General features: G+C 38.9%; 1 protein-coding gene and 1 long non-coding RNA gene across 2 annotated transcripts; one reads left to right on the top strand and one right to left on the bottom strand.

Moving 5' to 3' along the window:
* The first annotated feature begins 248 nt into the window (after positions 1-248).
* LOC145605894 (uncharacterized) lies at positions 249-3,791 on the top strand. The gene is made up of 2 exons (XM_081661959.1): positions 249-1,543; positions 3,177-3,791. The coding sequence occupies exons 1-2, from the start codon at positions 249-251 to the stop codon at positions 3,229-3,231; spliced, it is 1,350 nt and encodes a 449-aa protein (XP_081518085.1). The 3' UTR covers positions 3,232-3,791.
* Positions 1,689-3,165, bottom strand: LOC145605895 (uncharacterized). Its single transcript, XR_014105156.1, has 2 exons — positions 2,586-3,165; positions 1,689-1,829 (listed from the first exon to the last, which is right to left on the bottom strand). It is a non-coding gene; the product is annotated as an uncharacterized LOC145605895 (long non-coding RNA).
* Positions 3,792-14,524: the final 10,733 nt, after the last annotated feature.

Genomic DNA, 14,524 nt, shown 5'->3' with positions numbered 1-14,524 from the left:
TCAATTTATAATAAACGGAGGTAATGTAAAAGTAAAAATAGCTGGCAAAGTATAGAATTTAATTGTTTAAAAAAAAAATAAATAAATAAATAAATAAAATTAAAAATTAAAAAAATAAAAATTAAATAATTTTATTTGTCGATCGTTGCATTGTTTCCCAAAACTTTTCTTATTCTATAAAGTTGGACTAAGGCATACAATTTTTGCCACCACAATTTCTGAATTATAGAATTGGCCGGAACATTAGCATGTCTCCGGTTGAGCTTATATCAGAATGCTTTGTCCGTCCAAATTCCGACATCGGCGACTCAGAAAGATACCATTACCTAAGTCCCTTAGCCTTACATTTGCTATCATTAGGTAACACACAATATGGTCTCTTGTTTAGTACCTCATCATACAAATCTAAAAATTTCTTTGACAACCTTAAACTCTCTCTTTCTCATGCCCTTGTTCACTTTTATCCTTTGGCTGGTCGTCTTGTTACCAAAACCTACGACGAAGAGAATAGTTGTTCTATCTTCGTCGATTGCAAATCCGGCCCTGGAGCTAGGCTCATCCATGCTTCCGCCTTACACGTCACTATTGATAACATTGTCAACCCTACCACAGACGTTCCTTTGGTGGTCCAATCGTTTTTTGATCTTGGCGAGAGACAAGTCAATCACGACGGCCACACAAGGGCATTGCTATCTATTCAGATGACAGAGGTGGCAAATGGGTTGTTTATCGGATGCTGCATTAACCATTGTGTAGCTGACGGTACATCTTTGTCTCATTTTCTTAACGTGTTATCTGACATATTTGTTTCAGGAGAAGAAACAAAAGATGTTATACTACGAAAACCAGTCATGAAGTTCCCTCCATCAATTTCTGAAGGATTTCCAACAATCAAACTCCCGTTCAAGGAGCCAAACGAGTTCATAACCCGATTCGACAAAGATCACTTACTAAGAGACAGAATCTTCCACTTCTCAGCTACAACAATGTCAAAACTCAAGATCAAAGCTAATGCCGAGGCCAGCAATAGTTCGCCAGTACTGTCATCATTTAAAGCCTTATGTGGGTTTATCTGGCAGAGCATCACCCGAGCTCGAAACCTTCCATCTGATGAAGAAACCAAGTTTGCATTAGCAGTAAATATAAGGTCTCGTTTAGATCCGCCACTGTCACCAGACCACTTTGCCAACTGTTTCGTGGCTGTAATCGCGACTGCCAAGGCAGGTGAGCTGCTCAAAAATGGGTTAGGTTACGCAACCATGCTGATCCATGATGAGGTAGATATTGTCAATGCCGAAACTGCCCGTGAAGCATTGGTGCTAACATCTGGTGAGAGTCCTACAATTGAGTCTCCTGGGTTCATATCGTTTGGGACTAATTGTGTGGTAATGGGTGGTTCACCAAGGTTTGATTTATCCGGGGCTGAATTCGGGCTTGGTAAATCGGTGGCTATTCGCACCGGGTATACCAACAGAGCTGATGGTAAGCTAACAGCTTTTCCGGGTCATGATGGTCCGGGTAGTGTGGATTTACAAGTGGGTCTTTTGCCTGCAGGGCCGTAGCATTGATTTTGGGGGCCCTGTTCCAAATCGAAAAAGGGGCCCTTCCAATTTTCTCTTTTTGTTACGCTTTTGAGACCCAGATTCATACTTTCTAGGAGGCATAATCTCAAAATCGCAAAAAAAAAAAACAAAAATTACAGTATCATATATATGGATTGAAAAAACCTGGAAAGCAGAAGCTTTATTTCATTCAATTGGACAAATTGGCGAATTACTCGATAACTTTGATTCTCAATCTTTGTTCAAAAGAATACGACCAATTTGGACCTTCAAAAATCAAAAAATAAAATTGCGTTAGATACAGAAGAGTATAAACAAAATCAAAAATTAAAAATTGCTTCAATTGACATTAAAAACAAATAAATCAAAAATAACAATGAAGATTCATTCATTCACCGATTCACGGCACACAATTCATTCACAGCACACAATTCATTCACAGCACACAATTCATTAACTGATTCACAGCAGTCAGTTGGAGAGGCAAAATCTGTAAAATAAACCATACTATCGATTGCTAAAGCCTAAAGTTAACCTTGTGTGCTTAAATTTTCAGCCGCTCAGTTAATATGTTTGAGCCTTGAATCAAAGTAATGAGCAAATTCCAAATTGTGGTCTGTTGATCTGATTTGTGGGCTTCTGCAGACTGCAGTCCATGATTGAAACTGAAGGTGCCGAAATATCAAAAAAAAAAAAATGAACTAAAAATTGCTTCAATTGAGAATTGAAATTATCAAACCCAGAATTAATTAAAAACAAAAATCAGAAATTTACCACAACACAATTCATTCACAGCAGTCAGCAGGGCCGGAATATAAAAAAAAAAATTGAACTAAAAATTGCTTCAATTGAAATTATCAAACCCAGAATTAATTAAAAACAAAAATCAGAAATTTACCACAACACACGATTCATTCACAGCAGTTAGCAGGGCCGAAATATCAAAAAAAAAATGAACTAAAAATTGCTTCAATTGAAATTATCAAACCCAGAAATAATTAAAAACAAAAATAAAAAATTTACCTAAAATCGATGACTTCAATTGCTTCAATTCATTCCCCTCAAAAGCAAAAAAAAAATTGCTTCAACCCTTCAATTCGTTTTTGATTTTGTATAAAGTATAATTGTATCAATTGGGATTAGATGGATGACAGGATGAAGATGATTGAATGGAAGATAACCCATATATAGGGGAAAATAATTACCGTTTGAATACAAGAAATTCGGAATATTGAAATTGTTTTCTTGAATGAGTTTATTTTTTTTTCCGTTGAAATTCCTTGAATGGGAAAATATGCAATACAATTTTCCATAGAAGTTGATTGATGTAATTATGGAGGAAATTGGAAACATGGAGAAATTAATATGGAAGGTTGAATTGATTGAATGGGAATTGGGAAAGTTGAAATGTTGAATGCGTGAATCGTGGTTGCTTGATTGCTTCTCCTGTTCTCCAGTTCTCCTTCCTCTTTGCTGTTTGTGGCGGAATAAACAAGATATTTGTGTTTTTTTTTTTTTTTTTTTAATAATAATTGGAAAAAAATGGGCCCTTTTAAATTGGGGGCCCTGTGCTAAGGGGCACTTTGCACATGGCCTTCTACGGGCCTGTTTGCCTGAGTATATGAGTGCTCTATTATTGGATGAAGAATTTATGAATTATGTTTCCTAATATGGGTTATTAAATCTTGCATGTATTTTTATGCTTTTTGTTTATTGCACTACCAATTACTCCGTAATGAAATAAAAATTTAGTGTATCACATGTTGACAATTACTCCTTTCGTATTGGTCTAAAGTTTTGCCCCCCCACTATTATTGGCAGTATTTGGGTCAAAATTTCTGACCACAAATTGTCATTTTTTTTTTTTTTTTGGATAAGAGACCACAAATTTTCATTGATTATAATATACGGAGTAATCTTATTTTTTTGGCAGTATTTTGGTCAAAAACGTTTTTTTTTTTTCTGTAAGATCTTATTCGATTCATTTAATTATTTTGTATTTTTTTTTATTTTACTAATATTAAGTTTTTGTAGTTAATTGAAAAGTTAAGTGCAAAAAATTAGAGACAGATAGAGTTTTAATTGTTATTTACTTCTTTTGATCTTTTATGCAGTTGCACTATTTGAAATATCACTTTGGTTGATAGATAAATTTACCAATATTTATATTTATTTGATTTTAATTAAACTCTACCTTTATTCTTTTAAGATTGCATCATATTGGTTGAGCACAATATTTTGACAGTGTGAAAAAAAGAGGAAAAAAAAACAAAAATGTCCATGTACTTGTAAGCATAACTAAAGAAACAACTTTAAAAAGTAGGAATATCTTGAGTGTTTGGAGTGTGAATAGAGAAATTTGATAGCCTAAAATGTAAATTGTTTAGGGTGAGGAAGTACTAATGTAGGTTTGATATGTATTTGCAAATACATATCAAACTTTAAAATATTCAAAAGTATTGTAAAACACATGGGGGTGAGAGAAAGGAGGAGAGAGATGGGAACGTGGGCCTAGTTTTAAATATACCAATGAAAGCTCATATAATATCTTTGACTGTGTAGTGATACTATTTCTACACGTAGTTAGTACCATTGAATGAATATATAGTACCACTGAATGTTCAATGATAGTATTTGATCATCTAGTAATACTATTAATCACCCAGTGGTACACTTAAATCCAGCACATGGGGGTGAGAAAAAGGAGGAGAGAGATGGGTGAATTCCATTCGAAATGTCTCTTATGCCCCTTGATATGTTTGTACAGGTACCTATCAAACCTCCCTTTGGAAGGCCTCGTTTAGGGTAATTTTACCCCTGCCACGTGATCCAATAAGAAGGTGCACTACTTAAATTCGGCCATTTTGCGACCGTTTTTTTACGACCGTCATGGAAACGGTCGCAAAAAATGATATTTGCGACCGTTTTTGGGTTATAAAACGGTCGCAAAGGTATTTTAATATATTTTTAAAATAAAATACATATGAAAAATAATTCAAAAAGAAATTAATTTGGTTGCGACCGTTAGTAGCGGTCGCAAAATGCACCAATTACGACCGTTTCTCAAACGGTCGCAAAATTACGACCGCTATTACCGGTCGCAAAGATGCTTTTTTATTTTATTTTAAAAAAGGTAGAAAAAGGTCCACTCCTAACCCTAATCAGTTGATAGCCGCTCACTCTCTCTTTCCTCTCTCTCTCCTCACGCCTCTCTCCTCTCTCTTTCCTCCTCTCTTCTTCTTCTCTTTCCTTTATCCTTTATCTAATCTGTTTCCTCTTCTCCTTCTTCTCTTCGTCTTATCCCCGATCTCTTTCCTCTTTCCTCTTTTCCTTCTTCTTATTCTTATGTCTTTATGCTCCATTAACCTGCATAATTGTTCTCTTTTTCTACATAATTGCTCCCCGATCTCATCACCATTTCCTCCATATTTGTTCTCTTTTTTCTACATTATTTTTTCTTTATTTTCAATTTCGAATTTTTGCAACAAACAATTTGGGTGTTCGGATTTTCGTTTACAGCTGAATAATTTTAGTGTTCATAGTCGAATTCGACCATGAAAATTCCAGATCTGGAGTTTTCATGGTCGAATTTGACCATAAAAACCCAAAGAGGATGAAATATTTGACTTAAGGTATGTTGATTTCTCTGGAAATTTTGGGTTTTTTTTTCGAATTTCCATGTTTGGTTTTGTTTGATTTTTTTTAAATTTAGTTATCATTCATTTTTATGATTTTTATTTTGTTTTTGTTTGAATCGATAGTTTAGAATTCTTTTCGTTAGTTTTTGTTTGATTTATAATGATTAAGTTTTGTTCATTTTGGTTTTGATGTTCATGATAAATTTGTTTAATTTTTGTGATTTTGATCCATTTGTTTTTTTTGTTAAATTCGTTAATTTTTTTTTTCGTCATTTTGATTTTTTTTTTTTATAATTTTTGTTTATTTTGACTTTTGAATTTGATATTCATATGAATTTTTGGTTTTATGTTTAATTTTACAATTTTGTTGGTTTAGTTTTGTGAGTCTTTTTTGTTATATATTTATTTTTGTGGGTAAAAATTTGGGTGGCTGGTGGTGGTGGGTGGAGAATGTTTAAGGTGTGCGGTGGTGGTGGGTGGAGTTGGTTCGTTTGGGTAGGATTTTTCAGTTGGGGCTGGGTGGAATATGCAGATAGTTGGTGGTGGTGGGTGGAGTTCGTTTGGGTGGGACCTAACGGTGGTGGAGTTGGTTTGGGAGGGAGTGGTGGTGACGCTGCTGCCTGAGAAGTACAGGCAGTGATTGACTCTTTTTTTTTTGTTTTTTTTCAAACTTTTAGCGACCGCCATAAGCCGTCGCTAAATTCAAGATTTGCGACCGGTACATATGGCAGTCGCAATTCTGAGTTTTGCGACCGTTTATAGGCTGGTCGTTGAAAATAGTAAAAACGGTCGCAAAAAATCTGCGACCGTCAAACGGTCGCAATATTGTTTTTTTGCGACCATGAGAATAACGGCCACCATGTTACGACCGTTGACGGTCCCAATTATGTTTTGCGACCGTTTTTGCTATTTTCAGCGACCGTTTGAGACGGTCGCAATTTCGCCGAATTTTAGTAGTGGTGACACGTGTCACCTGAGGGTCAGTCCAAAGTGGACCAATCCCAGCCTGACACGTGGCACTCCAGGTGTTTTGGGTGTTTTTGTCCCTCGGGAGAGTTACGTCACAAAGACTGGTCCGGCTGGGGCTGTACCTGCAAAACAACGGAGACTCTGGATGATGGAGCTCCGCCTCCAACGGTCAAGTTAGTAACTTGAAGAGGAGTAAAAAGTGCGAAAATTTAGGTGGGCATCTGCTTGGATTCCAAGCTCAGATATTCTATGATGTGAGAGAAAAATGGTGTAATAAATGATTGTAGATGTCCCCAAACTAGGGAAATATCTCCCTATTTATAGAGTCATTCGAAAAAGTGCCCTCCTTTAGGTCATTCGGACCTAGGACAGGTGGGTTGTGCCGCAAAACAGTGGATTTTGGGGAATTGGGTCTTTGAAGGCCACAAATTCAGAGGAGGTATCTAAGAGTGCCACGTGTCAGCTGGGGAATGGTTAGGGATGACTTGCCAGCCTCTGACACGTGGCGTTCCCTCATTGGTCCAAGTGTCAAGGGTAACAATATCCCAACATTGGCCCCTCACAGGGATCACGTGGCAGGCCACGTGGCCCCTATGACACGTGTTTGCCCAGGAGGGGTGAACAGTAAAAACGCCTAGTTTTAACGGAGGGGTGACGGGGATGCCCCCGCTTCACCCTTCTATAAATAGGGATTTACCCCCCTCTCCTCTCACTATTTCATCATCTTGACTTTCTAGAGAGAGAAAGAGAGATTTTAGAGAGAAATACTCTAATCCCGGTTGCGTATTTTCCTTCTCCAGATTTCCATGTGTGCTTTCCAACGTCACCCGGTCACCGACTGTTGCAGTTTTCTAATTTTTAACCGCTCGTACCCTTCTTTCAGCTTTTTCTTCGTTTCAGCCTGTATACATTCTTTTCAACGTCACCCGGTCACCGGCTGTTGCAGTTTTCAGATTTTTCAGATCTTCCAAGTAAGGTAACCGCCTGTACCCTTTTTTCAGGTTTTTCTTCATTTCAGCCTCTATACATTCTTTTCCGTCTGTATAAATTTTTTTTAAAAATAAAATGGACTCTCCATCCACACACACGGCACTGCCTTGGGCATTCAGCCGGTCTCCTGGTACGGCTGAGTCTAGAACTGGGGGTGCCTTTTCTGGTCAGTCGGAACTGCATTGCTCATCTCCGGATTCCTCCCTCTCTATGCCTGTGCAGGACACAATGGCAAGATTCAAACAAACGGTTGTACGATGCAGACGGCGGTGCGCTAGGGAAGTGCCCGCTGATGAGGTAATAAGAGATGAGGACTATGAGAATTCGGATGAGCCGGGCAGTTCTAAGGAGGAAGCCCCCTCCACCTCAAGTAGTAATGATAGGGAAGAGGCAGACGGTGAGGAAGCAGCCTCCTCTTCTGAGCAAGAAAATAACTCAGGTGGAGAAGCCACTGAGAGGACAGAAGCCGAGGCATCCGGCTCTGACCAAGAAGATCTTCCTACTGCTTATCAGTAGCCGGCTAAAGCTGCTGTTCTCCCAGACCCTAAAAAGACAAGGATGCGGCCGGGAGACATCTCCATGATGGAAAGTGGCTTTGGGAAAGAACAACATCCCTTTAGAAAGGGATGGGATATTATCATCCCGCCTGCTAATGCAGTGATGGCATGGGACGATACAATAGAGAATGCAGACAACTACTTTGTCTGCTATGAGGCGATAATAGAAGCCGGCCTCCGGTTCCCCCTTCACTGATGAATACGAAAAATATTAAAGGGATACGATTTCACTACTAAAATTCGGCTAAATTGCGACCGTTTTTCTACGACCGTCTGAAAAACGGTCGCAAAATATAAAATTTGCGACCGTTTTTTATGCGGTCGCAATATTACGACTGCTTTGGCAACGGTCGCAAATTTGCGACCGTTTTGCAGCCGTTTTTAGCCTTTTAGACGGTCGCTAGGATGTTTGAACAATTAAAAATAATTCTAAATTAAAATAAATCGTTTGCGACCGTCAAAGACAGTCGTAAATGTCATAATCTGCGACCGTCAAAGAGACGGTCGTAAATGTCATAATCTGCGACCGTCAAAGACAGTCGTAAATATCATAATCTGCGACCGTCAAAGAGACGGTCGTAAATATCATAATCTGCGACCGTCAAAGACGGTCGTAAAATTCATAATCTGCGATCGTCTCTGATTTGGGGCTGTCAAAGACGGTCGCAAAAAGCTTTTTTTTTATAAAAGAAATTCGGGCATAAAATGTCACCCATCTCACCCCAACCCTAATTTACTAACCGTCACGCCGCTCCTCTCTTCTTTTTCTTTCCTCTCTCCACTAAATCTCTGATTTCTTTCCTCTCTTTTTTCTCTATCTTCTCCTACCTTTCTCTTTCCTCATCCTCCATCTCTTTCTTAAGAATTGAAGAATCAGAAGTTGATAAATTCGCTGCTCGTGTGAAATATTTTTCCTCTACGCTTGCTTTAGCTCAAATCAGAAGCTTCACTTGACGTGTTGATGCCGACGCTTGCTCTCTCCTCCGCGCTGCTCGTCACGACTGCACACTGCACTCGAGCCACCGTCACGACTGCACACTCGAGCCGCCACCGTCACGACCTCCACCGACACAAGAACGAACCTAAAACAGGTAAAGGTTTTCTAGATCTGATATTTAAATTAGGTAGATTGTAGATCTAGTTTTATTGTTTCTAATTATTTGTGATTATGTATATTTGTTATATTGTAATTTTAGTTTATAAATTTTGAAAAGTTTTCATTATAGTTTCATTTCGAATTTATGGGTAATATTTTGTATTTTGTATAATTGTTTCATTTCGAATTTATGGGTAATTTTCTGTATTTTATATAATTGTTTATTCATGATTTTGTGGGTTTTTTTTTCAATTTTTGATAATTTTGTGGCCAGTGGTGGCGGGTTAGGGTGGTTTTGGGTCAGAGGTGTTTGGTGGGTAACAGTGGTTTCAGGTGAAAGGCATTAGGTGGTTGTGGGTTAAGGGTTTTTCGAGTGAGAGGTAGTTGGTGGTTGTGTGTTGAGGTTGTTTCGGGTGACAGCTGGTGGGTTGAGGTGAATTGGTAGTGGTGGATATTTGGGTGGGTGGCGATGGTGGTGGTTTGGGTGGGAAGTGATGGTGGTGGGTAGTAGCATTGAGTACAGTTGGTTTGGGTGGTGGGAAAACTGGCTGCGGGGTACAGGATGTGGGTGGGGTTTTTTCTTTTTTTTTTTGTTTTTTTTAAACTTTTTAGCGACCGCCTTTGGCCGTCGTTAATTCTCTAAATTGCGACTGCATAAAAAACGGTCGTAAAATTTAATAATTGCGACCGTTTCCCTTGCGGTCGTTGAAAATATTAAAAACGGTCGCAATAATTTTTTTTGCGACCACGGAAATAACGACCACCCCTTTACGACCGTGACCATTTTTGCTGTATTCTGCGACCGTTAGAGGCGGTCGCAAAAACCTTACTTTTTAGTAGTGTTTGGGGGTTTGGCAACTGACCCCAAACTCTTAGGTCAACATCCTGAGCTACATTGCCGCCTGCGAGTTTCAAGATATTGAGCCCAGCTTTACCGCCTTCGCTCATATGCACTACTTGAGCAAGGCCCCAAGCGAGTATGGGGCGTGGTACACTCTGTCCACGCTCCCGAAATTTTGGATGTGCTTGGACAAGGTGTCCAAGTGGGGTGGGTGGAAGGAGAAGTTTTACTTGATCTCCTCCCCCACCTTGAGGCATAACAAAACACTCCGCCGGTATAACAAGGAGCCGGCGCTTCTGGGCAGAAAATGCGAACTCCCTGCGCTGTCTACCAAGGCCAGGGAGAAAATAATGGAGCCGGAGTTTTTCAAAACCACAACTGAGCCCTTGGGGGATGGGTCTCACATAGTGGTGCCAAAGAACTGGATCCCCCACCCGGACTTCTTTAAGGACGAGGCCTTTTTGTCCGCCTGTGGGTTGAGCCCAATGTTTCCTAAGGGTAGAAATACTCATTCATCCGGCATTTGCCGACTGTGTTTATGTACTTCAATTCTTTCAACTGTTATATCCTAACTTTCTTTTTGCCTTTTGTAGACGAAGCTAGAAGCTAAGAATGGTGGACGCTAAGAAGACTCCAGCTAAGTCTGCCGCCCGGCTCCACAAGGAGCAAATTCCAGCGTAGAAGGCAGCCGTTGACGCTAGGGAAAACAAAAAGGCACTAGTAGAAAAATGCATTTAGCCACCGGTTCAAAACGCCCCTATGCCACCGGCTGTCCAGAAAAGGCACCTCCTGTTCTAGATTCACCCGTACCAGATTGAAAAGGCACCTCCTGTTCTAGATTCACCCGTACCAGGAGACCGACTGAACGTCCTAGGCAGTGCCGTGTGTGTGGATGGGGAGTCAATTTTTATTTTTGAAGTCTATATATACAGACGGAAAAAGAACGTATACAGGCGGAAAAGTGAAAAAGCTGAAAGAGGGGAGAGGTGGTTACCTTTAGCTGAACTCTGAAAATCTAAAAACAACCTCAGACAATGACCGGATGTGTTGTCTAGAACGCACACAGAAGCTTAGAAAATTTGATGCAAGCGGGAGTATGTAGAGTCTCTCTCTCTAGAATCTCTCTTTCTCTCTCTAAAAAGTCTGAAGTTGAAAATAATGAGAGGAGAGTGGGAAAGGGTAAAACCCTATTTATAGAGGGGTAAAACGGGGGCATCCCCGTCACACCCCAGAAGGTGAACTACCATTTTACTATTCACCAATCGCAGGGGGGACACGCGTCACAGGCGCCACGTGGCCTGCCACGTAACTCCTGTGAAGAGCAAATGTTTAGGGTAAAAATACCTTAGACATGTGGAGCAATCATAGAGGCCCACGTGTCAAGCCTGGACAGTTTCCCATGGACCACTCACCACCTGACACGTGGCAGCCTCAGATGCCAGCATAATTGCGGCCTTTCAGACCCAATTCTCGAGAAAGTAGCAAAGCAGCGTAGCCCACAAAACTTAGGTCAGAATGACCTAGGGAAGGGCACTTTTCCCAACGACACTATAAATAGGGAGATACTCCCCCATTTTTGGGACACGTTCGATCATTTATTACACCCCATTTTCTCTCTCATCAGAGAACACCTGATCTCGAAATCCGAGAAGATCCCACCTAAATTTCTGCACTTCTTTACTCTTCTTCAAGTAGTAACTTGATTAACGGAGGCGGAGCTCCAACCACCCGCAGTCTCCGTTGTTATGTAGGTACAGGCCGCGATCAACCAGTTTTCGAGCCGTAACTCTCCTGATGGACAAAAACAGTCAAAACAGCCTGTGGTAGTTTTTTTATATATTCGAAACAAAGCTAGTAGCTTATTTTTTATTTGAGGGTTTTAAAATTAGTTTCTTATACATTATGCGCGAGTATTGTTTATAATATAAAAATTCAATTTAAAATTTTGAATAATTTTGTAAGTAAAATTTTTTGGGTTTTTTTTTTAAAGAACGTGGTGGGGCTTTTATTAAATCAAATCAATTTTCATCAAAGTGGAAATGCTTTGGGGAAAAAACCCATACAAACATACATCACAATTATACATATCCCATATTCCCATCTAGCAATACAATGTACAACCGTATTACAAGCCCTTCTCACATGAGATAAAATACGTAGTACAAGAATTGAAAAACATGCTATTTTCCCTAATAACATACATGAGGAAGCCCCGGTTTCTCAATTGAGATACCGGGTTGTGTCTCAAATGCCTTTTTGGCAATTAATTTACCATGTGTGTGGGCCCCTTTGCTGACTTGATGAGAAAGTAGCTTTTATTGTGTTAACGGTGTGACTAACGGCAAATTCTTGTTAGTAAACGTTTCATTCATTCCACTACAAGAAATAGGTCATTTTGCGACGGAAACCTTGCAACGGACTACAATTCCGTCGCAAAAAGGGTTAATTTGCGAGGGAATAAATTCCGTCGCAACTTTGCGACGGAAACAAACTTTTGCGACGGAAATTCCGTCGCAAAGTTTGCGACGGAATTTATTCCCTCGCAAAAGTTTGTTTGCGACGGAAATAATCGTCGCAAAACAATATTAAAAAAAAAATAAAAAAAAAACATTTTGCGACGGATTCTGCGACGGAAATTCCGTCGCAAAAAGTTTTTAAATTTTTTTAAAAAAAACTGAAGTTTCGCTGAAGGAGAGAGAAAAAGAAAACGAAGAACAGAAAGAGGAAAGCGTAGAGAGAGATAGAGGAAAGCGTAGAGAGAGAAAGAAAATCCGGCCACTTCACCGCCGCTGTCGCCACCGGAACGACCGGAATCCGGCCACTCACACCTACTAACGCCCACCCCCTCCGTTCACTCCCACTCACGCGCACTCACGCCCACCCACGCCACCCCCTCCGTTCAAGCCCACTCACGCCCCTCCGTTCGCCGGCGGTGTGCAGCCACCACACCACCCTCCTTCCGGCAGCCGGATTTCCGCCACAACACCCTCAAATCCCGGTGAGTATTCCACTATCCCCCTTTGTTTTTGTTTTCAATTTAATTTTAATGTAAACCCTAACTTTTTCTAATTATGTTTTTTAATTTAATTTGTAACTAAATTTTATTATTTAATTACTTGTGTTTAGTGTAGTGTAGTTTAATTTATATTGCAATGTTAGAATTAGTTTAATTTTTAAGATATATTGCAATGTTAGAATTAGTTTAATGTATGTTAGTTTAGTTTAAAATATATGTTAGATTAGTTTATAATGTATGTTATTTTAGTTTAAAATATATGTTAGTTAGTTTATAATGTATGTTAGTTTAGTTTAAAATATATGTTAGATTAGTTTAAAATATATGTTAGATTAGTTTAAAATATATGTTAATTTAAAAATACATGTTAGTGTATGTATGTTTATTTGAATGTGGGTAATTGTGTGTTAATTATATGTGTTTCATCACTTGCTTTAAACTTGTTTAAATTAAACAATTATGGTATGTATGTTAATTATATATGTTCACTAAGATTTGAAAGCATTTGCATCTTCTTATTCCTAGATACCCGTTCAAGACATACACATTAGGAGTATGTCTTGAATAGTCCCCGGTTGGGACTGTCCTTTGACGTTTAATCTCACTTTAGGTGGTGAATGTATGCAATGTTTTTGATTCTATGGAATATCTTGGCGTCTCATTTCTCTACAATGTTTTCTGGGTACATATGTTGGTGTGTTTAATTACCTACATCGTGTACTTGGAGAACTGTAGGGATATGCTGTCGGATTTTCTATAGAATTGAAAACTAGGCATACATTCACTAGTGAGATAAGATGAGAAATAGGCAAATGTGAGAAATAGGCAAGTTAGAACCAAAAACGCCCCATTTTCGCCCATTTTTTCTAGTTTTAGGACCTAGTGAACCTATATTGCCACTTATAAACAATTTCAAGCCTCAAACTCAAGTAACTATGTTAGTTAGGTGTATTAAGGTCAAAAATAGGTTCATTAGATAACAAATGTGAGAAATAGGCAAGTTAGAACCAAAAACGCCCCATTTTCACCCAATTTTCCTAGTTTTAGGACCTAGTGAACCTATATTGCCACTTATGAACTATTTCAAGCCTCGAACTCAAGTAACTATGTTATTTAGGTGTATTATGGTCAAAAATAAGCTCATTTGATAACAAATGTGAGAAATAGGCAAGTTAGAACCAAAAACGCCCCATTTTCGCCCATTTTTTCTAGTTTTAGGACCTAGTGAACCTATATTGCCACTTATAAACAATTTCAAGCCTCAAACTCAAGTAACTATGTTAGTTAGGTGTATTAAGGTCAAAAATAGGTTCATTAGATAACAAATGTGAGAAATAGGCAAGTTAGAACCAAAAACGCCCCATTTTCACCCAATTTTCCTAGTTTTAGGACCTAGTGAACCTATATTGCCACTTATGAACTATTTCAAGCCTCGAACTCAAGTAACTATGTTATTTAGGTGTATTATGGTCAAAAATAAGCTCATTTGATAACAAATGTGAGAAATAGGCAAGTTAGAACCAAAAACGCCCCATTTTCGCCCATTTTTTCTAGTTTTAGGACCTAGTGAACCTATATTGCCACTTATAAACAATTTCAAGCCTCAAACTCAAGTAACTATGTTAGTTAGGTGTATTAAGGTCAAAAATAGGTTCATTAGATAACAAATGTGAGAAATAGGCAAGTTAGAACCAAAAACGCCCCATTTTCACCCAATTTTCCTAGTTTTAGGACCTAGTGAACCTATATTGCCACTTATGAACTATTTCAAGCCTCGAACTCAAGTAACTATGTTATTTAGGTGTATTATGGTCAAAAATAAGCTCATTTGATAACAAATGTGAGAAATAGGCAA

Source organism: Chenopodium album, chromosome 22, assembly GCF_948465745.1.
Source record: "Chenopodium album chromosome 22, dcCheAlbu1.1, whole genome shotgun sequence".
Classification (NCBI taxonomy): domain Eukaryota; kingdom Viridiplantae; phylum Streptophyta; class Magnoliopsida; order Caryophyllales; family Amaranthaceae; genus Chenopodium; species Chenopodium album.
Note: the sequence above shows the minus strand (reverse complement) of the source record. Positions and strands in the feature narration are given on the sequence as shown.